Genomic DNA, 24,577 nt, shown 5'->3' on the forward strand with positions numbered 1-24,577 from the left:
ATGTCATGTGGTTGCCATTTGGAACATCCTGCTGGCTTCCTCATTGACTTTTGATTGTCAGAAGCCCGCAAAAGATTTCAAATGTTGCCCATGTGATACTGCAATGTCTGGAACTCCAAGCACCAGTCCAAGGTACCTCTTGTTTAAGCACCATTTTATAGGTTAAAAAAAACCTATAAAATAAATAACTGGGTGAAAGAGGAATCCAAAATATTTTTGTCCTTTAAAACAGATAACAAACCTATTAATGCAAGTTACATCTTATTTATATCTACATCTCTATTTCTTCTTTAGCAGCATAAATTCTCAGTTTTCTGATCCAACTTGCCTAGCTTCGATACGGCGATCACCTTATAACTTTATGCATCCTAAAACAAAGACTCCATGATCATTCACAATTCTGAGGACTCGTTTTAGCAGAAGCCTACTCGGAAATGTATTTAAATACTTCCAGCTGGAAGAGTTTTCAAGTGTCATTGGCTGTACGGATACACACACACAAGACGCACACATCTATACACGATCTGGAGGCTGTGTGGGGACAGTGCCAATTCCCAATGCTGATCCCTGCTAGCCCACGCAGCAATCTGGGAACTATCAGAATAAGTGCAAGCAATATAATCAAGACCAGCAACGGCTGTGCAAAACTCCCAGGCTACATCGGATAATCCTCCCTTTCTAGCTGTCACTTCCAATTCTGAATTAAGTCAGACATGAGAAAAGCTGGTTGCTGGACAACCCTTCAGAGATCGCAATTGGTAACGGCCTCACAGCATAAGCTCCTCGCATTCATGGAATGATCATGGGAAAAGCAGAAAAAAAACAAGTCCAGACTTCTACTCAAATACCATACACAGGGGAAGGATCATAGCTTCAGAAGAATGTGGCAATACTAAAACGGGGCCTCCCCAAAAACTTAAATTCTGAGACTGTCTACTAATGTCCTACTGGAGGGAACATTTCTGGGCAATTTGTTTCCCTCAGATTAATCAAAGACTGATGAGGGCATCAGGGGTGGGTGGGTTTCTGACAGTCCCCATCCCCCTCCCCCCGGTCTATTACCCTCTATGGGAGATTATGGTTTTTGTGTTCCCAGAATATGAGGTGAGGACAACCATTTCTTGTGTTCCTGAATATTAGGTATAATCTGATACAAACAAATATACAAAAACACCTTGCTCAAACTGCAAATTACAATCTGAGAATGACTTTGATCTGCTGCAGACTTCATGGATTGAACATAGGCCTAAATTGTGGACTTTCTTGCTTTTTCCCTATCCTCCTTTTAAAACAGTATCTTCTATGTTTTTCCTGATGAAGATTTCTGAAGAAAGACTGCTTATGTTCATCTATGCTAATATACGTATTACTGAGGCATGAATTTGCATTCTCCTTTTTAATCTCTCCCAAGCAGAAGACCTAGCACTTACCAAAAACCTAAAATTATGCCTTATGTGGGGATTTTCAAACTAGCTTGAGGGTCACCAATAGTTTTAGGCCCACAGTTGTCTAATCCTGTAGAAACATACGGTAATAATAAAGGGAGAGGAAGCTTAGTAAAAAGATCAGGAACCCTCAGACGTTAAAGATGCTGCTCAATTTCATTGAACACCTCAGATTAGATGAAGATTTCTTCAGAAGGGAAATTTTTTTACCTAGCTTGAAGAGACAACAATATTTAGTGCCAAATATGTCTTCCAAGGAAGGGTATTCCATAGACAAAGCCTCACAACTGTGAGAGTCTTCTACATATACCTACCTGCCTCAGTTTACCCAGAAAATAACCAAAGAGCTTCAGCATGTACTGGAGATACTTTGGTCCTAAGCCATTCACAGCTTTTAAAAACTAACATCAAATATTTGAATTCCACCCTGCTATGGACTAGTAGCCAATACAACTTTTAGAGCACTAGTATGAAACGATTATATCAATTTTGAATTCCTGGAGGAAATGCAGGTTACAATTTAACTAAGAGAATAAATTGTTGACTCTATATTTCTTTAAAAATTTACAAAGGTAACCTTGTGCCCAGAATCCAACTAGGCAATTGCCAGAATGCCTAATCAGTGAGGGGTCGTTGATGCTCTCTGAGCTTGCTGGTGTTTCATTACCCAAACTAGGTAACATCATCAGTGCTAGCAGGGAGTGGGGCTTGTTCTCATTTTATATTCTACTGCCTTGCCCGGTCAGTGTTGGTGAGAATAGTCTTGATGGTTCTTTGGTTGGGCTGTTCACTGTTAGCTTGTTCAGCAGTTCCTTGATTGTGATATTGTTTGCGTGCATCCATATCAACTAACAGTAAGAAAACATGATGAAAACTCCTTAATTTCATAGCACATGGACACATGTAACCATAGGTTCAACTAGGAACTGTGACCAGCAAGTCCAAATATGCTAGAGAATTCCTGGAAGCCCGGCATTCTTAACAAATCAGTCATCAACATGCACTTAGACATAAACAACATTTATGTACCATTCAAAAAAAAACAAAAACCAATCATCTCCCCACCAGCAATTAACACCCAGATGAGCATAGATTAACACCAACATTATCATTAGAGAAACAATCAAAAGCTGCCAAACAAACTAATAGTAAACTGCCCAACCAAAGAACCCACAAGATCACTTCCATCAACACCAACACAGCGAGCCACTAAAATATAAGATGAGAACAAACCCACTGTCTACTAGCACAGATAATATTATTCAGCACAATCTGCCTGCAAGGCAACCATGTCCGTATCATAAAACTGAACGGGAACCTAGAATGAAGTGGATTTAGAAAATTAGCCTTCAGGTTGTTTGCAATCATTTACCCATCTTATTTCTAGGTATAGGATTAAATAGTTTATGTAATATAATTACTTTATTATTTGAAGCAATTGATAATGGACCTTGGAATGAAGCTCTATTCCACTTCAGTTCTTCCCATTCATTTTACTAATAGTCATCGCCACTTATTAACTAGAGTTAGAATTTAGTGTTAGGCAAAAATAACAACAGTAAACGCATAACCTTTAATCGTAGTCAAAACACCTATAGTAAGATGGACAAGTATTTAATCACGTGGCCTAATTATATACTTCAATCATGTTTCAGAGTTGCATTTGAGTCTGTCTGAGTCCTTGGCAATGCAAATACAGCGTGAAACACGTTTTAATCCCTAAAAGCAAAAGTTACAAATAAATAAAGAGATTCAATTTCATATACTGTGGATGATTACAGTGAACCACTTATCAAACAACTTACTGCATGGAGTTTCTAAATGAAATATGAAATCTCTGTGGAAGGTACACTTCAATTCAACCAGGGTGAATTTTGTAGCCAGTATGCATATGAGGTCAGACTAGATAATTGTAATAGTCCCCTAACTGGTCTTAAAAGTATATGAATTTAAATTGCTTCCATACTTAATAGTCTAGAAGCAGCTAAAGGGTATCCAAATTATGGTCAGTGAATGAGACCACAAAGAGGTTTAATACCAGTTGGGGCAGATAAAATAGCAAGAGAGCACATAATAAGTTTTGATCCACAGAAGGTTCTTGAAATGGAGAAGTGCATTTAAGTATTTTCCAACAATGAATCTACTTGAGGTTTCCATTGTTCAATTTAAAGTTTGAACTTTTTTTTTCGAAACAAAGCAAGGGAGTACATTGTTTTGTCTCTTCAAAATCAGAATTAAAATGGAGTTTACTGCTTTCGTAGTATATCGAGATAGCACTGTGAAAGAACTGATGTGCAAAAAGAGAAAAGCTTATCTAATAGTAATAATCTGAAGATAATGTTCTGTTGGCAACCTAGGAACCAATAGTATGCTAGGATTTGAAAGGAATAGACTCAAACTAGGTTGAATTGCCAAAAAAGATTTTTTTGAATTAAAATTAATGTTAACAGAGAAACATATAACAATTCACATCCTTTCAGTATGCCAGGAACTCTGAGAATAACAGCAGGCACACCTTCTGAAGCCAGTAGTACAGGTAGTCCTCAATTTATGACCACAATTGAGCCCAAAATTTATGTTACCAAATGAGACATTTGTTAAATGAATTTTGTCCCATTTTACAACTTTTATTGCCACAGTTGTTAAGAGAATCATTGCAGTTGATAAGTTAGTAGCCCGGGTTGGGAATGGAGAAAATGTGTAGATATAAGGACATTCTGGATGGCGGAGGAAATCTCAAATCAAATGATTCCTTGGGAGAACAAGGTATTAACTGGTGGCCATACTTACAAATAAAGTCTAGATATCAAAAAGATAAGGAGGAATTTGGTATAGAAATAGGATCAAATGGATTTGATAAGGGTTTGATGGGATCAGAGAAAAAAATGTTGGCCAAATTATACAATTATTTATTAGAATACGATAGGGAAGAGGTGGTGGTTAAAAATCAAATGATTGCCTGGGCAAAGAACATTGGGCATAGTATAAATTTGAATGATTGGGAAACTATCTGGAATAAAAATTATAAATTGACTAGAGCAGTAGCGTACAAAGAAAATCAATATAGAATGCTATACAGGTGGCATTTAGCCCCTGCAAGGTTAGCAAAAATTTACCCAAATATAAATCCAAATTGTTGGAAGTGTGGCCACAGCCAGAGTACCTTCTTCCATATGTGGTGGACATGCCCCGAAGCGATGAAATCCTGGAAAAAGATTCGGAAATGGACACAAGAAATAATTGGAGAAGATATTGATTCGGCACCGAAAACATTTCTCCTGGGAATATTAAAAAAGGCATATGGGAAAGAAAAGAGGTATCTAATAATACACATCACTACAGTTGCCAGACTGATATATGCACAATATTGAAAAGAAAAGGGATTACCACCAGAAGAGCATATAATTAGAAAAGTATTTGAATGCGCTGAGATGAGTAAATTAACTTATGAGATAAATGAAGACGAAAATTTGGATTACTATACCGTATGGGAAGGGTGATATAAATGGATGGATGATAAAATTAAGGAAGAAGTAAGGGATGGTGTGATCACTAAAAGGAATAAGTAATTTAAGAGACACCATGTATATATCCTGTATATATGTTCAAACACTGCTTAACCGATGCTAGTAGAATTGTAATATTATGTAACTTGATAAAATTAATTAAATAAATAAATAAATAAATAAATAAATAAATAAATAAATAAATAAATAAATAAATGTTAGTAGCCCGGTTGTTAAGCGAATCTGGCTTCCCCATTGACTTTGCTTGTCAGAAGGACGCAAAACGTGATCGCATGATTCCGGAACACTGCAACGGTCATAAATATGAACCAGTTGCTGAGCATCTGAATTTTGATCATGTTACCATGGGGATGCTGAAATGGTCGTGGAGTGTGAAAAAGTCACCTTTTTCAGTGCTATTGTAACTTTGAACCTTTAGTAAATGAAGTGTTGCAAGTCAAGGACTACCTGTAGTACACAGTACCCTCCCAAGATTTTGAGTCTACACCAAGGTACAAATTGCTTTGGCATCTTTTGATACTTTTCTTAAGAAACAAGGAGAACAAATAACACCTTTAAAATTTAAGTGTTAAGGACTTCAAAGTCCCTTTTATTCTCAGGCCACTTGTATGTGAACATGGAGACACAGAATACTGAAATCCATAGTATCTGAATTTCATTTAGAGAATTATTATTGACGATGGTTATGTGGGGAAAATTGAAGTTGTAGTGGGAAAAACACAATGCTCAAAGGTTAAAAAACTCTTTCTATCTATTTGGTCACACCTGTCACCTAATTAGAAAGAATCTCTCTTAATATTGAAAAAAATAATCATTTGATGAAGGAGGAGAGGCCCAGGACAGTCAAAAGGAAATACGTCTTCCCACATTACCTACTTAATCAATAGAATTCAGTATTGTAAGATGCAATGGTAGCTATCAAGCTGATCTGCTTAAAAGGTGATTAGATGCATTACATGCAGGCCACGCCCACCCCAGCTCCGCAAAGAGAAAAACATTACAATACGTCAAGTGATGGCAATGTGACACAGCAAGTTTGACACCTGTGCAATAAGGTATAAAGCTATCAGTGACTATTTGTTATTTCTACAATAAAAAGTAGTTTTCTTCTTTTCTTACCGTACTGCAAAACATTAGGAAGAGGGAGCTCCTACCCTTTTTTGGGTTTCTGTAGGTAAACGGCTAGCTACTACAGGAAACAGAATATTGAACTAAACAAGGGTCCCCTTACTAGTATGCTCCTAGCTATTTTGCAAGCTAATTGATAGGAAATTAAAAAATGATATTGAGAAAATTATGTGGAGCACAACTCTTTTCCTTCCCGTTCAGTTGATAAAATGCAGCTGCTTCACAGGTGCTGTTTAAAGAGCCATTGTGTATTTCTTTTTAAGACCCTGAAAGGATCTGGATCCATAGCCATATTTAACCGCCATTACACACATCTCACAACTAGATTTGGTACCTGATGACATGTAGAAAGTTTCCACAGTGTGGGATAAGATGATGAATTTGGATTACACACAGTAAAAAGAGGTTACAACCCGCTTACAGTAGAACACTTTAAATTAAATCACTTTTGTTCATACTCCCAAGAATGCATTCACATAGCCTGAAAGGCTAAATTCCAGATCAGTAGATAAACTCTCTTTGTTCATATCTTTGATGCAAACCAATCATGGGTTCTTTGCAGTGGTAGGATTCAAATAATTTAACAACTGGTTCTCTGCCCTAATGATTTCTTCCAACAACCAGTTCACCAAACTGCTCAGAAAGTTAACAACCGGTTCTCCCGAAGTGGTGCGAACTGGCTGAATCCCACCACTGGTTCTTTGGCAAAACGGATACAAACCTCAAAACAGCCACGCTCAGATTCAAAAGTTTATTTTGAGGAGAAAATATGCAAATTGAAAGGTTAGGCTTAGTGATCAGGCGGATTAATGAGTAGTGTATTTATAGCATGCGAAGAGTTGTGTAACGCAACAACTCAGACAGCAACATGCAGCTCCTTCTGAAATATAGATATTCCTTCCTTTCCTAATTATAACATCTATTTTATTGGTCCTTAATGGATGTTGTCAAACTATACACTTTATACCAGGGGTGTCAAACTTAAGGCCTGCGGAACAGATCCGGGCTACGGGGTGCTTAGATTTGGCCCATGGGACTGCCCTGGAAACAGCGAAGGACCAGCCTGTGGTGCCTCTGCCAGCGAAAATGGAGCTCAAGGGGTGTGCATGGCCCTCCAGGGCTCTGTTTTCACTGGCAGAGGGCTGTAGGAGGCTGTCGCAGCTGAAAATTGTGCCCGGGAGGGCGCGCACTGACAATGTCCACCCTGGTCATGCCCACCCCGGTCACGACCACTCAGCCATCTAAGGTCAAATGCAATCCTGATGTGGCCCTCAATGAAATCAAGTTCGACACCCCTGACTTATACTGTCAAGCTGGCCACAATTTGAACCTATGCACTTATGAATTGTGTTGTTTCAAGAACAGATTTGGTTACAAATCTGATACATGTAGGCAAAGGGTATCTTTTAAATCAAGAGTGTCCAACCTTGGTAACTTTAAGACTTGTGGATTTCAACTCCCAGAATTTCTCAGCTGGCTGGGGAATTCTGGGAGTTTAAGTCCACAAGCCTTAAGGTTGCCAAGATTAGACACTCTTTTAAATGCTTTTTTTTATATAGAAAGGTGTTCCTAAAGAAAAGAGAAAAGAATATAGCAATAAACATAGCATGTTCACATCAATAAAGGAAATGCCTCAGGGTTTCTCTCTTACCAGAAGAAGTTCAGCCTGTAATTCTTTGTAACTTTTTTCATTATCCTGGAGTGTCTCAGAGAGGTCTTTAATTACTTTCTTCTTTTCTTCTACCTCTTCGTTTAGCTGTTTGTTTGCCGCTAGATGCTCCCTTTGTAATCTGAAAAGACAGACCAGCATTTTTGGAAAGATTTAAATTTGTTATATATTCTTCTCAATGAACCAATAATACATCTACGCTTTTACTAACATTTAAGAAAGTCAGAAAAAAAATCTAAAGATATGCTGAGGAACCACTAGACATAAGTGCTGCAATCCTAAACTATAGTGTTATTATTTATTTAGCATATGGCACATCACACATGAACTAGCAATATATATTGGGTTGGGAGATTATTATTTTATTATTTTTCTTTTTTATTGTTTTTCTTTTTATTTCTCTTATACTGTGTTTTTACGTCTTTGTAAACCTCCTTGACTTGCCATGTGCGAGTTGGCGGCAATATAATTTTTTTAAATAAATAAATAAAACAAACATTACCTTTCTATAGGGTGAACTGGGCACAACAAGTCAATAAATGTGGTACTTTTTATCTATTTCAATAATCCAGTACATCTTCTGGGAATAATCAAATTCAGGTTATTTAGACTCATTGAATGGCAGCAAATATATTCGGCTAGCTCAAACATAAAATCTGAAATATAGGTAGTCTTCAACTTGCAACCATTTGTGACTGTTTAAAGCAGGCCTGGCAAATTGGAGGCCCGTGGGCTGGATACGTCATGCGCAGGCCACGCCCACCCCGGCCCCACAAAGGCAAAAAACCATTGCGATACATCACGATCTGGCCTGTGATGTGATCAACTTTGACACCCATGATTTAAAATTTAAATGGCATTGAAAAAAGTGACTTCTGACCATTTTTTCACACTTATGACATTGCAGCATCCCCATGGTCACATGATCAAGATTCAGATGCTTGGCAATTGGTTCATATGAACCAATATTTATGACGGTTGCGGTGTCCTAGGGTCATGTGATCACCTTTTGTGACCTTCTGACAGCAAAGTGAATGGGGAAGCCAGATTCACTTAACAACCCTATGACTTACTTATCAACTGCAGTGATTTGATTAACAACTGTGACAAGAAAGATTGTAAAATGGGGAAAAACTCACGTAAAAACTGTCTCGCTCAGCAACAGAAATTTTGGGCTCAATTGTGATCATAAGTCGAAGACTACCTGTAATAAACTGTTCATGCACATTTCATGTTCTTTACAATGAATACATTTCAAAATAACATGAGAAAATGTAATCCAAATGTAGGGACAGTGGTGGGATTCAGCCAGTTCGCACCTATTCAGGAGAACCGGTTGTTAACTTTCTAAGCAGTTCGGAGAATTGGTTGTTGGAAGAAATCTTATTTTGGTTTTTTCCACTTTACAGGGCTAATCCTATAAGGAAGGCAGGAAGGAAATATTCTGGTGTTGTTTCTAGCCTAATCTTTATTGCCCTGCTTACAGAAACTGCCTCTGGTTAACCCTTATTACATTGTAACAGCTAAGGCGAAACTCCCATCGAAGTGAGTGATGTTGAGTTGGCCACACCCACACAATCACATGACCACCGAGCCACGCCTACTCAGCTGGTCATTAGGGCAGAGAACCTGTGGAGGGACTCAAATTTCAAACTGTGAAGTGGGAATCAAGAAACATCTTATATAGGCTCATGTATTATTGTCTACAAATCAGATGTGGAAATTTTAATATTGCTTTCCCAAGGGTTGCTATAATTACAACTACAATGAAAGTATCCTGGAGTCTTTACAATAAGTTCTGTCCTTCTTTTTCAGTGGGTTTAGAAAGGGTTTCACTAACGGGAAGATCTCTCCTCACATCTTGTTCCTACCTATGGTAGGAAACTCTGCTGCTGAAGTTTCTCCAATATCAAAACAAAATCAAAGAAAAGAGAAATTTGTTTCAAGAATAAGAACTATAAAGTGAGAGGAACAGCAACCATCATCAAGCCTTGCTATCCTTCTGTGTTACCAACATGAATCCAGCAGAGCTACTATTGCGTTCTTCTAGTGAAAGAATTCACACAGACCTCCCTACACCTGTGGGACTGCTTTGATGTATTGCAGTAGTGAAATGCCAAGGATATGCTGATAAAAGGACAGCAACCATTTGGAGTATAGTTAAAAACAGTGGTGGATTGCAACCGGTTTAACAACCAGTTCTGTGAGCGCTCGCATGCGCGCCTAACACGCTTGCGTGCAGCATTCAAAATACAGCAATTTCAACCTCAGCTGCTTACCTTCTAAGGTGGCCCCGGTAAGTAGAACAGCGGAGGTACGGAAATCAGCTGTGCTGCGCGAATCAGCTACGCCAGAAAAAAGGAAATATGGAACAAGATAGGGTGGGGGCGGGTGGGCGGGGCTAGCTGATCGTCGGAACTACCAGTTCGCCCAAACCGGCAACAGCCCACCACTGTTTATGAAGGAGAATTTTTATGGGGTTTTCCCCCCCAATTTCTACCACAATATGCATATCTATCGCTTAAGAGAATATTGAAACAATATTGCAATTCTGGACTAACATACTGAAAATTACTAACAGATCCACTTAGAAATCTAAAAGAATCAATAAATCATATTTTGTTTGAAGCTTGAAATCAACATCCTGGAAAAGAACAATCTGATCAATAATTTATGAGTGATGTAAGAAAAAATAGTGTTTGATATTATCTATCAAATATTTTATCTGGGCTATTTGTAATAAGAGTAAAATAACACGGAGGGAATTGGTAGTATTTTTTTTAATACCAGATATGTTAAAGAAAGAATTCTGTAAGGTAACTTCTAGTGTGCAGTGAGGCCATTTTTTAAAAAATAAGATAGGAATATTCAGAAATATTTACTCAATATGTTCTCTAATGTACATTATTGCACTTTTTATTTCAATTTTATTTCCTATATTTCCCAGTTCTGGCCTGGCATGAATTAGCTTAGTCCTTCTCAAACTCTTTCTACAAGCAGGAAGAGGGTCCATTTTAACATTCCTAAGCGAAGGAGGGAAGAGGAAGGAGGGGAGGGGAAGGAAAGGGAAGGGAAGGGGGGAGAAAGGAAGGAAGCAAGGAAGGAAGGAGTGGGGGAAAATGAAGGAAATGTTTTAAACACTGGTTTGAGTTCTCATTTTGCACATTTACTAAATCAAGAGTAGTCAATTATAGTCTTTTTAGGATGAAGACTAACTATAAATCTATATATCTATAAGTATAGATATATCTTTAAAGTTTATTAATAAAATTGTTGCGTATTTTCAAATATTAATTTAACTAACATTTATTGCTTTTTAGGGAGCTAACTATTGCCCCAAATGCTCAACATTGTGCTATCTAATTTTAGTATCACTGCAAAAGGCATTCCAAAGGGTGCATATCAGAGAATGTATCAGAGAATCCAATTAAGCTTTGGATCATTTTCCTCAATAAAGAAATGAACAAGTATAATATTTTGACTCATTTGTTTAATTCGCTTCCCTTTATATTGTTTTAGAACATATGTGTAGAACATATCACATTTTAGTCATCTTTATGCCAAAATATTGAAAAATCCAAAGGTTTCACAAACTGTTAAGCACTGCTTTAAGCCCATGATGGCGAACCTATGTCACGTGTGCCACAGGTGGCATGCAGCGCTCTCTCTGTGGGCACGAGCCATCACCCCAGTTCAGTTCTGCTGCGCATGCACGCGCACCTCTCGCCAGCCAGCTGGTTGTTGGATCTCTGCCATGCATGCGCGAAGCATGTGTGGGGAGCCGTGCATGCATACACGGGGGTGCATGCGTGGGGGCGCACACACGGGAGCACATGCACATTGCATTTTGGGGGTTCGGGCGCACATGCGCGCTTTGGGCATTCAGTCCGGAAAAGATTAGCCATCACTGCTTTAAGCACTGAACAATCTTCTAGTTGAACCAAAACACTTGGCAAAAATATTGCAGCCTAAGTTTTCAAAGGGACCCATAGGCACGGAATTCTTTTAGGATCGTAAAAATGACCACACAGAAGCCAAATCACACAGCAACTCCATTAATTCCATATCACATCACCCACTTAAAGTTACCATCTGTTCTGTGCTGTGTGACCCATGGGGGCAGATGAGTATTTTGTGGACTGTGTCAATCTTTCCCCTCAAGAAATACCAATTCTCAGTCAGGAAAGAAGCCACACTCACGTGCTGAATTTTTCCAAGCTGTCGTGAGCATTACGCTTCTCTCTTTCATAGGCATTTTCCACCTCTCTAAATTTGCCTTTGAACATTTCCAAGTCAGAGATTGCTTCTGCTTGGCTGGCCTTCTCCACTTGCAAAGCTCCTTCAAGGTCTCGGATCCGTAACTGCAAAAAGCACAGGAAAACAATGATCAAGACTACAAGAGGCTGCAGAGCTTCGCTCTGTGTCAGATCAAAACGAGGCAAGATCAAATGGGTAGGCCGAAATCATTACACACACACACACACACACACAGAGAGAGAGAGAGAGAGAGAGAGAGAGAGAGAGAGAGAGAGAGAGAGAGAGAGAGGGAGGGAGAGAGGGAGAGAGGGAGAGAAAGAGAGAGATTTATATACATAAAGCAGGGTAAGTGTAGCTTTTCACCCACCTGATCACCATAGTTAGCTAAAAGAAATACTGGCTATGATGAACTAGGATTAATGCTGACAGGCAATCACAATGTGGTTAAGGGAATGGGTGAATTCAGGGTCATGTATAATCTTCTCCAATCCCAATTGCCCAATCAGAGTGAGCTTTTGCTGCCCTTAACCATGACTCTGTTGGAGCATGATCAATAGAAAAATCAAAGCACTGAGACATCTACACCAAAGTGCAAACAGTTCGAAACATTTGAAAAGAATCATATGGATCCAACAGATTCTAAACAAAAGTGAGAGAGAAAACTGATATGAAAAAAAATGCCTATCGGCATTGCTTAGCTTTTCCTTTTTCAGGAAATGTACATCTTTTTTAGTTATTATTGGATAAACAGTGCACAAACAATTTTTCCATTAGACTTTAGGTTGGTGTTTTGTACACCGTTGTGGTACTTGGCAGTGGGGCAAAAGATCTTAATGACATAAATTACTTAGGACACAGGTTTAAACACATTCACAGGGCCTTGGTTCAGAATTTGACAGAGAACTGAGAAAGCACGTAGAATCAACATGGCAAGCTTCTCAGATTTTTTTGCTCAGAAACATATACATTTCATGACTAAAGTGGAAAAGAGACATGGTGTACTTTGGGCATCATTTTGCCTTGGTATTTCTAGTCCGTAATCCAGGGGTGAAATCCAGCCGGTTCAATCCGGCTCGGGCGAATCAATAGTGGTGGCTGTGGGAGGCTCCACCCACCCACGCGGACGTCATGACATCATTTTGTGATATTTTAAGATTCTGTGCATGCATGGAAGGCTTTGCGCATATGACAGCGTGCACAAGCGGAGCGAACGATTGCGCGGTGCACGCACATTAGTGAACCGGTAGGGAAGGTAAGTAAATTTCACCCCTGCTGTAATCCCTCTTAGAGGCATTCATAGAACATAGAATAATAGAGTGTTGGAAGGGACCTCAGAGTTCTTCAAGTCCAATCCCCTGCTCAAGCAGGAGGCCCTATATCATTTCAGTCAAATGGTTGTCCATTTTGAAAGCCTTCAGTGATGGAGCACCCAGAAGCTATTCCATTCGTTTGCTATTTTCTGCAGATCAGCCTTAAGAATTCAATTCAGTTCCTAGACTTGAAAGCAGGATGTACAGCTAGTTACAGAACTTGAATTATGAGGGTTCTGCTTCAGGATGAATTTTGAGATCATCAGAGGAAGATGAAACAGATAAATGATGAAAAAGGCCACAGACATAGTCCTATAGCCAACTCGTCATTATTTACCACTCTGGAATAGCAATAGCACTTAGACCTATATACCACTTTACAGTACTTTACAGCCCTCTCTGAGCGGTTTACAGAGTCAGCATATTGCGCCCAACAATCTGGGTCCTCATTTTACCCACCTCGGAAGGATGGAAGGCTGAGTCAATCTTGAGCCTGGTGAGATTCAAACTGCCAAATTGCAGGCAGCCGGTAGTCAGCAGAAATAGCCTGCAGTACAGTACTCTAACCACTGCGCCACGGTGGCTTATTGTATTTTACAGATTTAACCTTAATAGAATAACTATTGATCCAGTCTGGTATGATGATCAGTGAGGCTACATCAATTTAGGAATCAATCCAGGATGTTTAAATTTCACTTTGCCTTGCCGACTGAGGCATAAAAATCCTCAAGTTGTCCAGCATGTTCTATTTTATTAGTTAATTGGTTACAAACCACCTGTCCACATACTTTCAAGGATTTTTTCTTGAAATAGGACTACATTTCATACATAAAAACGTAACATTAAATGTAAAATAATGAAACCCATGCTAACCAGCCAGGTGCAAAGAGCCTGCAATGCACTTATCAGTTCCATACGGTGCTTTTGTCAATTTACCTGAATTATTTCAGAATTAAATTTAGATTCCAGATGTGACGCCCTCTCTGCCTCGATGTTTTCCTCCAGTTTTTTTACTCTGGCCATAGCTAGCTGTTAAAAAATAAAAGTTAATAAGAGGTTAACAGCACATACACACACCCCTCAAGCGCTTCTCAAAACTCTCAGCTTAAAAGTACGACTAATATCAATCCAAACTTTGCTCAATTGCATTGGCTCCTAATTACTTCCAGATTGATTCGTGTTCTGTGAAGTTTTACAAGGGCCACATTCAGCATACCTAAGTGATCGTCTTCTTCTATATAAATAACCAGATATTTGTTTCATAAGAACTTTATTGCCTGGAGGTATTCTCAGTGGGTGGTGCCACAGTAGTAGAATATTCAGAATCCAGTATCCTGAAAATATACTGCTCACAAATACTGCCTTTTAATCTAATCCATTTTAAAAGGCGGTCAAGGGTTCCTTATTTTGCCTAACTTCGGTCTCTACGTGGTTGTGACACTTTCTCTAGGGTGGCCGTGTTTTTAAATCTCTCCCATTTTTTTATTATAAATTATAATTAATATCTGTGCAAAACAATTCAGAGAGGCCTTTCAGAGAACCAGTAAAATGTCCTTGAAATACACTGCTTGATGCATACTTCACTTCAGCAGGATGGTCAAAGCATCAATTGTCCTTGAACCCATACAGGTAGTCCTCGACTTATGACCACAATTGAGCCCAAAATTTCTTTAGCTAAACAAGACAGTTGGTTAAGTGGGTTTTGTCCCATTTTATGACCTTTACTGCTACTGTTGTTAAGTGAATCACTGCGATTGTTCAGTTAGATTTGTTTAACACATTTGTTAATTTTTTTTTTACTTTTTTTTTATTTATTTTTTTAATTTGATTTATATGCCGCCCTTCTCCGGAGACTCAGGGCGGCTTACAAGGCGTTAAGCAATAGCCTTCATACTTTTGTATATTTTATACAAAGTGAGCTTATTGCCCCCACAGACTGGGTCCTCATTTTACCTACCTTAGAAAGGATGGAAGGCTGAGTCAACCTTGAGCCTGGTGAGAATTGAACTCGCAGTAATAGCAGGCAGCTGGAAGCTAAATACTACCTTTAACAGTAGCATTAGTCTGCTGCGCCACTCACCCAAATAAATCTGGCTTCCCCATTGATTTTGCTCATCAAAAGGTTGCTAAAAGTGATCACATGACCCTGGGACATTGCAACTGTCATAAGTACATGCCAGTTGCCAAGTGTCCAAATTTTGGACTAAACAAATGGTCATAAGTTGAGGACTTTCTACACGCTCATGACATATAACAGTTCTTGTGGTGACTACTCTGGCCATTTGAGAGGATGCTGCTTTTAGATCCTTTCAACAGTAATTTTGAACAGTTGCTTTCATGAAATACACCTCTAAATGATTTACACAGCCTCAATAATCAATCCATACTGCATACGGCAGTGGTGGGTTTCAAATTTTTTTACTACCGGTTCTGTGGGTGTGGCTTGGTGGGCGTGGCATGGCTTGGTGGGAGTGGCTTGGTGGGTGTGGCAGGGGAAAGATACTGCAAAAACTCCATTCCCTCCCGATCAACTGGGACTTGGGAGGCAGAGAATAGATGGGGGTGGGGCCAGTCAGAAATTTGGAGTAGTTCAGAGAACTGTTGAATGACATTCAATGACTGTTCAAAGTTAGGACAGCACTGAATGAGGAGGAAGTATGACAGGTCTTCATTGTCACAGCCATTACAGCATCCCCACGATCACAAGATCATAATTTGGGTGTTCATCACCTGACACACAGTTATGACATTGCAGCATCCTGCAGTCGTGATCACCATTTGAGACCTTCACTGCTGACTTCCAGCAAGCAAAGTCAATGGGGAAACCTGCAGGAACTCACAAACGGCAAATCACATGACCACAACACCCTGCAATCGCGCAGGATTTGCCTAATGAAGGCAAATGGAACTGCCGCAACGACCATTGTAAATTGGCGCAGTCATGTACCATCAAGCTTTACAACCATAGCAACAAAGTTGCCACTCTCAATTACCATCTTGAAGTGATGACTACCTGTCCTCTTGCGGAAAGGCTAACGAAGAGATAAACAGGACAGGACAGAATAACAGAGTTGCAAAGGACCTTGGAGGTCTTCTAGTCCATCCCCCTGCTTGCGCAGGAGACCCTATACATTGCAGACAAATGGCTGTCCTGTTTCTTTTTAAAAACCTCCAGTGATGGAGCACCCACAACTTCTGAAGGCAAGCTGTTTCATTGGTTAATTGTTTTCAGAGTTAGGAAACTTCTCCTTAATTCTAGGAGCTGAGCCAGTGGTGAAATCCAAATTTTTTTACTACCGGTTCTGTGGGCATGGCATGGTAGGCATGGTATAGCTTGGTGGGTGTGGCTTGGTGGGAATGGCAAGGGAAGGATACTGCAAAATCTCCATTCCACCCCGCTCCAGGGAAAGGATACTGCAAAAGCCCCATTCCCTCCCCACTTCTGGGCTGGGGGAAGGATATTGCAAAATCTCCATTCCCACCCCACTCTGGGACTAGCCAGAGGTGGTATTTATCGGTTCTCCGAACTACTCAAAATTTCCGCTACCGGTTCTCCAAAATCTGTCAGAACCTGCTGGATTTCATCCCTGCTATGAGCTAACAAATGAATAAAGAGACTTTTACTACAAAAATCCACATTTCTGGAGTAGATTGCTTAAAAATTTATTCCTAGTTTTTCTTTGAAAAAAAATAAGATTCTCTGGCTCTTCTAAAAGAAACAGGTAAACTGTTCTGACATTGATTTGTCTGAAAAGGTATAGGGTTTCCTGACTGAATAGGGAGTTGGACTCTGTTTTTCTGATAACATATTCTGATAACATCCACACTAGTTAAAACATACTCATCTAAACACATCCATTATTTCTTCCAGCACCTAATGGTTCCATCAACATCAAGACACTGGGAAAAAAATAAAGACTTATCTATAAAGCCAATGCAGAAATTGTTTGGCTGCATGTGCTAACTTCAGTAAAAAGAACGTCTAGGGCAGGAGGGGTATTTTTATTTACAACACATTTCACTTTTATAGGATTTTGGCAGGTAAATAAATCAAATTAGGACTCCAGTTCCAGATAACTGAGCTGGTAGCCTCTTAATTCATAAAACATAATAACCTAATAATTTATTCAGACTATAAATTCTTATCTCCTCCCCATAAACTTTTAAAATATTTCCTTCATCTCATATTTCAGATTACGTTTATTTAATAAGTCCATACATAATAAAAGCTATGTGACAAAACCAAAAAGAAAAAGAAGCAAAAATTAAGCCAAGAGAGTGTGAAAATCTGGCTTTACACCAAGAAATGAGAATTGCATATCAGCAGTTTTCTGGTTCTAATAAAGATAAGGAGGCCTGAAAATGTATAGACTGAAAAAAAAATGTTAAGGAATTTAACATTTTAAATTCAGGAATCAAGGATACAGAGATTACTGTTAAATGTTCTACAATTGATCTCAAAAGCCACTAGAGGGCACCAAAGGAACACTAACACTAAAGCGACATTTTCCTTTTGTTATCAGATTGACCTGTGCTGTGTTTAAAAACATCTTAATTACCTAAAAGAAAAATAATACCCAATACTCAGATTATCCTCTTCTCGGAAAATTTAGAGGACTTTCCACATAAGATTGGGCAACAACTATCTCAAACTGCTAGGATTTATTATTTAATGCCTAATCTCTTCCGCTCTTGACCAAAACCACAAACCATTTAATTTCATCTCCTTTGTAATTCCAGACTTTAAAGGTTTTTTCTAATTCAACATTAGCATAATAAAAAAAAATAATAATTGTTATTTTTTTTAAAATTATCCCTGAACTGTGTAGATCCATAGGCCATAGCAAACTAGTTGCTCATTAAAAAAAAAGCTCTCCAGGGACTCTGTAAATTGTTTCCAAACAAACTTTTGGGCAACCTTTTTTTCTTTGCATTCTAAGAAATAAAAAGATGTTATAGCAGCACACTGATGATTTGGGGTGGATCCTATCTCTATATCCACCCTCCCTATTTTATTCCTGGCATTCTTACCCAACCTGATACCCTCTGGATGTACAGGTAGTCCTCCACTTACAACAGTTCATTTAGTGACCATTACACTGAAAAAGTGACTTCACACTTATGACCGTTGCAGCATCCCTCATGGTCATGTGATTTACATTCAGATGGTGGGCAACTAGTTCGCATTTATGACGGCTGCGGTGTCCCAGGGTCACGTCATCCCCTTTTGCGACTTTCCGATAAGCAAAGTCAACAGGGGAAGCCACTTTCCCTTAACAACCGGATTATTAACCCAACAACTGCAGTGATCCACTTAACAAACGTGGCAGGAGAAGTCGTAAAGAGAGGCAAAAGTCACCTAACTAACTCATTTCTCACTTAGCGACATACATTTTGGGCTCAATTATGGGTTTAAGTCGAGGACTGCCTGTATTACAATGAATTATAATTTCTTGGATTGTGGGTAATGGGAGCTGCTCTGTGAAAGGCGTCAGGCTGGAGATCGCTGCCTTGTGTCGATTTATTTCAGAGATTTATTTGTGGAGTGGTTCAGGCCTCTTCTATTCAGCCAATTTCTGCTTATGCAACCGACTTCCTCTGAGGGGCACACAGGGAAAGACAGACCTCACTCAATCAACAGAAGGGGTGGGTGTTACTTACCTTTACTACCGGTTCGCAATGGGGCCGTGCGCACACGCGCACTTCGCTCTCATGCACACATGCTCTTCTGCGCAAGTGCAGAAGCATTTTGATGACATTGGGGTCGGTGGGCGGAGCTTCCCACCAGTTTTACTACTGGTTCTATAAAACCGGTGCAAACCGGGGGCAACCCACCACTGATCAACAGGATCCATTCAACTGGCAGATGGGTATCACTTCCCGGTGCCTGATTGCCATTTGATTGAATATATCTGTATCTATATCCATAAAGTCACCCAGCTGGCTTTGTAGCTAAGGTGAGACTAGAATGCACGGAATCCTGGTTTCTAATCTGGTGCCTGAACCACAAACAGATAACCTCTGTAATAAAAACTCTTCTTTTAAAATTACTGATACAAAGCTGTATCAGGACAAAACCAAGTATTAACAGAATACAGGCAGTCCTCAAGTTACAACAGTTCATTTAGTGACTGTTCAAAGTTACAACAGCACTGAAAAATGTGACTTATAGGACTGTTTTTCACACTTATGACCTCTGCAGCATCTCCATGACCATATGATCAAAATTCAGATGCTTGGCAATTGGTTCGTATTTACGACCGTTGCTGTGCCCCAAGGTCACCTGTTTGCGACCTTCTGACAAGCAAAGTCCATGAGGAAGCCAGGTTTACTTAACAACCGGGTTACTAACTTATCAACCGCAAGGATTCACTTAACAACTGTGGCAAGAAAGATTGTAAAATGGGACAAAACCCACTTAACAAATGTCTGACTTAACAACAGAAATTTTGGGCTCAGTTGTGGTCGTAAATTGAGGACTACCTGTATAACACAATGCAAAACAGAACAGGAGCTGACAAAATTCACTCTCAGGTGAGTGGAAATTTCTGGCCAAAGCCCAAGGCCTCTTATAGGGATTTATAAACTCATTACGCCAAAGCTGTGCAAATAAGAGAAAAGCCTCCTTTATCTGACTTAAATTACGGAAGAAACTGCTTTTTAAAGTATTTTCCTTTCCTTTAGGGCCTTTCGCTGGTATTTCCTTATCAACTTTTACTCCAAAGGGCCTCCACAAGGTCTCCTCGCTATTAACGGCTCCTTTGCAATGAAACAAACCCCAGGAACAAAACGGAAGGCAGCTATCGGATACCAACCTCATTATTTGGTGAAGTTCTTACCTCAAGTTCTTTTCTAAGCCGAGTCTCTCGCTCAGCACCAAACTGAAGTTCGCTGGCCTGTCGCCTCAAGGCTTCTGAACAGCCATTATGTTCTCTTTCTAGCTCTTGTATTTTTTTGTGGACATTCTGCACCGTGCTGGTGCTTTCCTGGTGGGAGAATAATAATTAGTTCCAACTTCAATATTTTCCCTGAAGAGAAAGATTTGGAGACAATTTACTCTTGGTCTTTAAATCTGAGAGTAGGATCAAGAGTCTTCACACAATTGAGAATTACACATTAATTGGCATGGCATAGTTGTCCCACTGAAAGGTCCCCATGATTTTTGTCTGCCGGTAGCCCCAAACACCATTACTTAGAAGTAGGATCTGCACTATCAATAAGTTTCTAAGTAAAAATGTTTTAGGGGTTTTTTTCCCTTCTATACTACCTAAGGAACTTCCATTTACCAGGGGTCTGTAACCTTAAACACTCAAAGAGCCATTTGGACCCGTTTCCCACAAAAAAGAAAACAACGGGAGCCACAAAACCTGGGTGGGCGTGGCCAACTCAATATCACTCACTTCCACCAGTCACATGACTCCCTAGCCACGCCTACCCAGCCAGTCATTAGGGCAGAGAACCGGGTGTTAAAAAACACCGGGAACCACAAAACCCTTTTGACATCTCTCCCTCCCTCCCTCCCTCCCCCCTCTCTCCCGCTCTCTAGAACTCTCTCTCTGTATCTCTCTGTCTCTATCTCTCCCTTTCTCTCTGTATCTCTGTCTCTGCCCTGGCCACTTCTCCATCACCCGCTGTCACCCTTACCTTCTCAGGCCAGGCAAGGAGTGACTGGGAGGGAAGGGCAAGGGGCAGGGCCAGCCAGTGATGGGATCACCTGACAGGGAGCCACAGCAGAGGGCCCAAAGAGCTGCATGTGGCTCTGGAGCCACAGGTTGCTGACACCTGACTTAGGACATTTAGAGGTTCACATTGCCATTTTAACTGTTTCAACTTCAGATTTGTTACAGGCTTACATAACACAGTACTTCTAGATAAAAATAACAGGACTAAAATTATTCTATCGACATTATGGTATATTTTTAAAATTTATTCCTTTCCTTTACATTCCACCTTTTTGCCACAAGCCTCAAGCCAGTTTCTGCTTCGTTTCCCATTCACCCATTCCCATTCACTGCCACTCAGCGTCAGTGCCAGTTTGCGTTGAGTCCATGACTAGCCCACAGAAGATTACCCAGAGAAATTCCGATTTCAATGTATATTTGTATCCAGATCCCTCCACAATAAATCCTACATGTTAACTATTACTCCTTGGTTCCCTTTATTTCCTAACAACAGACACCCACATGCAATCATTTAGGCCAGTGATGGCGAACAGTTGCGCGGAAGCGTCGAGTACGCACACACTCATCAGGGCCATGCTCTGAAAAAGCCAAACTTCCGGTTCTAGCATGCATGCGTGCCCGACGATCAGCTGGCTGGCACGCATGGGCAAGTTGGTTTTCGGCACTGCCATGGCGCGAAGGGATCGTGCTCTGGAAAAGCTGAACTTCCAGGTTCTAGCGTGCATGCGTACCCAACAATCAGCTGGCCGGCATGCATACGTATACTGGTTTTCGGCACTGCCGCACACACGAAGGACAGCTGATCATCGCACGTGCATGCGTGCCAGAAACCCAGAAGACAAACAGGCAAGGCCATGCATGCCAGGCCATGGCTTCGTGTGCCACTTTGGGCACACATGCCATAGGTTCGCCATCACGGATCTAGGCTATACAGTATGATCACATATGCTTAACATGGGAGTCCCAGGATCCTTCAAAAAGCTATCAACACAGAGATTTTTTTTTTTAATTATTGTGACAGATAAAAACAAGAACAATTATTATAGCGGTATTTAGTTAAAATATAACATTCCATTAATTCAAACGATTTCTGGTTCTGTCTTTGTTTCACTTTCTTTGTTGGCTGATTCAGTAAGTTTTTAGAGAACTGTCCTAGCATGAAGCCAAATATATTCCTTAGCTTGAAAGTGGGTATAGACTCCTGTATCACACAGAGCATACCCTGTTTTTTCAATACAGGTAGTCCTTGACTTACAACCACAACTGAGCCCAAAATTTCTGTTGGTATGAGAGAAAGTTGTTAAGTGAATTTTGCCCCATTTTACGAGCTTCCTTGCTGCAGATGTTAGGTGAATCACTGCAGTTGTTAAGTTAGTAACACGGTTGTTGAGTAAATCTGGTTTCTCCATTGATTTTGCTTGTCAGAAGGTCACAAAAGTGATCACATGACCCAGGGACACCGCAACTGTCATAAATATTAGTCAATTGTCAAGTGTTTGAATTTTGATCATGTGACTATGGGGATGCTGCAACCGTCGTAAGTTGCAAAATGGTCCTGGGTCACTTTTTTCGTCACTAAATGAACTGCTGTAAATCAAGGACTACCTGTACAGAGGAAGTGAAACCTTAATAAAGTCAGCTGCAAAACATAAGATGTTTTGTCTTTAAGGCTTTGCTTTTAGTAAACAGCTCATCATTTTATTAACCGATAATGCAGCATGTTTCTCTGCCCCAATTTTGGTACGTAAGAGCATTTGTGACAAGAAGGAGAATGTAATGATGAAAAGCAAGTCCAATCCAGAAATCATTGAATAGTTCTGTGTTTTAGTCACCGAGAAACGTAATCCAAAAGAGTTTCACGGTGGAAATTAAAAGCAAAGGTCTTGAGACTATGAATTTTCAGACCTGCAACTTCTCATCGCAATGCATTAAATCAATTTAGAAAAGGGAACATGGCAGGCTGGTTATTAGTCTGCCTGAGCACTTCACCTCCTCCCTTGCTACATCAGTCAAAACGATCTCAGTGGGGCATGTATTTACTGCCACTGCTTAACTGTCTAACACAATGCTTTCTCCGTCATTAATTCCTAAGCTTCTTGGTCTTGTTTTAGCACAGATGCCTACAACTCCTCTGTGAGTGGAGGAAAGATATAATTAGCTTGTTTGCCTGATAAGAATTCAGCAGCAAGATCAGAGTATTTAAAGCTGCACTGAAAACGAGTAATTTTGTTCTCCCTGAAGCAACATTTGCAGTCTTAATCCCAGATTCTAGGCACCAGACAATTCAAAGGTAACAAAATTAGAACTAGCTCTGCAGTCTTACAGTAGAACAAGCCTTCTAATCCAATCACGGTGACAGACTGATGTGCTAGAACAAAGCAGGTTGATCCCTGCTGGTTAGCCTAACAGTAGCATGTCTTCTAATATTTTTAGTTTTTCAATCTCACCATCTCTATTCATCTGCTGCTCAAAACTATGTTGGATTAAACCCCTTATTTTCATCAAGCTTCAGGATGTACCAACAACCACGTCATACATTCTCCCTCTAATTGAATTCAACCAGGCCTCTCTCCTATTGAACTAAAACATAACCCCTGAATCTATGTGTGACCCTAAACCATGCTTTAATGCTAATTATAATATGTGGTTGGATTCCCACATAACAAAAAAATCGAACCAACCGCTGCAATAACTTAGCTTAATGGGCAAAGTTAGCCCTTTCCACACTTTCATCTAATCCAGGATGAATTTCCTGTGGCAACTGTCCCCCCCTCCAGCTGCCCCCTGCCATTTGGTTGGTGAAATCCGTTAAGCACCTGTTGGTCACTTCAGAAAGTAGATGACCAGGGGTATCCAACCTTGGCAACTTCAATTTCCAGAATTCCCCAGTCCAGAGATACGTTGAAGTCCAAAGGTCCTAAAGTCGCCAAGGTTGGACACTCCTGGTGTAGATCCAACTCTTCCCCTTTAGTCTCTGCCTTTCGGGGCCATTCTGCTTTGACAGCACAAGGATCAGGTTCTTTCCAAGCAGGTTCTCCTCAGCCCAGATACTCTGATCAATCTGGTCAGCAATTTATTTGTGAGGATAGAGGAGAAAGAAGAGCGCTGATTTACTCTCTGCTACCTCACAGCGCAACAAAATCTTTCAGCTGTTATGAGCTACAATGTTCTTCAGTCATTCCAGTCTTCCTTTAGCAGACAGTTCCATGGGATGGTGGTATAGGTATGGTCAGCCCTATGGCCACTCCAATATGAAGAGCCCCGGATTCAGTCCTCTCCTGCTCCCCTCCATGTTTTTCAATATCTCCATGCCATCACCCAGTCACATAATCCATTGATTTGGAAGTACTTGATTTCCAACTGAATATCATCACCTCAAGTCCAGCTAAGAATACTGTCTTAGGTCTTAGTATTTGGAGATTGCTGAAACCTAGGGGGGCATGGCAAGTTATTTATTTCTCATAAAGTTGTCTGTCAGCCCCAGTGATGTCTCTTGGGAGAGAGGCACTACCTCTGAGGAAGTAGGTCTGTTGTTTAGGGGTCTTTGTGAATTCATAGT

The 24,577-nt window shown here is 40.1% G+C and overlaps 1 protein-coding gene across 1 annotated transcript in view; it reads right to left on the reverse strand.

Annotated features, from left to right (window-relative positions):
- The window catches only part of CCDC171 (coiled-coil domain containing 171), a 186,868-nt gene that overhangs the window by 139,441 nt on the left and 22,850 nt on the right, over positions 1-24,577 (reverse strand). The window contains exons 6-9 of the mRNA XM_070935543.1: positions 20,176-20,322; positions 14,273-14,365; positions 11,970-12,130; positions 7,752-7,890 (exon numbers count right to left, since the gene is read on the reverse strand). Coding sequence (XP_070791644.1) covers positions 7,752-7,890; positions 11,970-12,130; positions 14,273-14,365; positions 20,176-20,322 — 540 coding nt within the window. The remainder of the gene's footprint in view (positions 1-7,751; positions 7,891-11,969; positions 12,131-14,272; positions 14,366-20,175; positions 20,323-24,577) is intronic.

Source organism: Pituophis catenifer, unplaced genomic scaffold (genome assembly GCF_029215685.1).
Source record: "Pituophis catenifer annectens isolate HBS135680 unplaced genomic scaffold, rPitCat1.0.hap2 SCAF_2, whole genome shotgun sequence".
NCBI lineage: Eukaryota > Metazoa > Chordata > Lepidosauria > Squamata > Colubridae > Pituophis > Pituophis catenifer.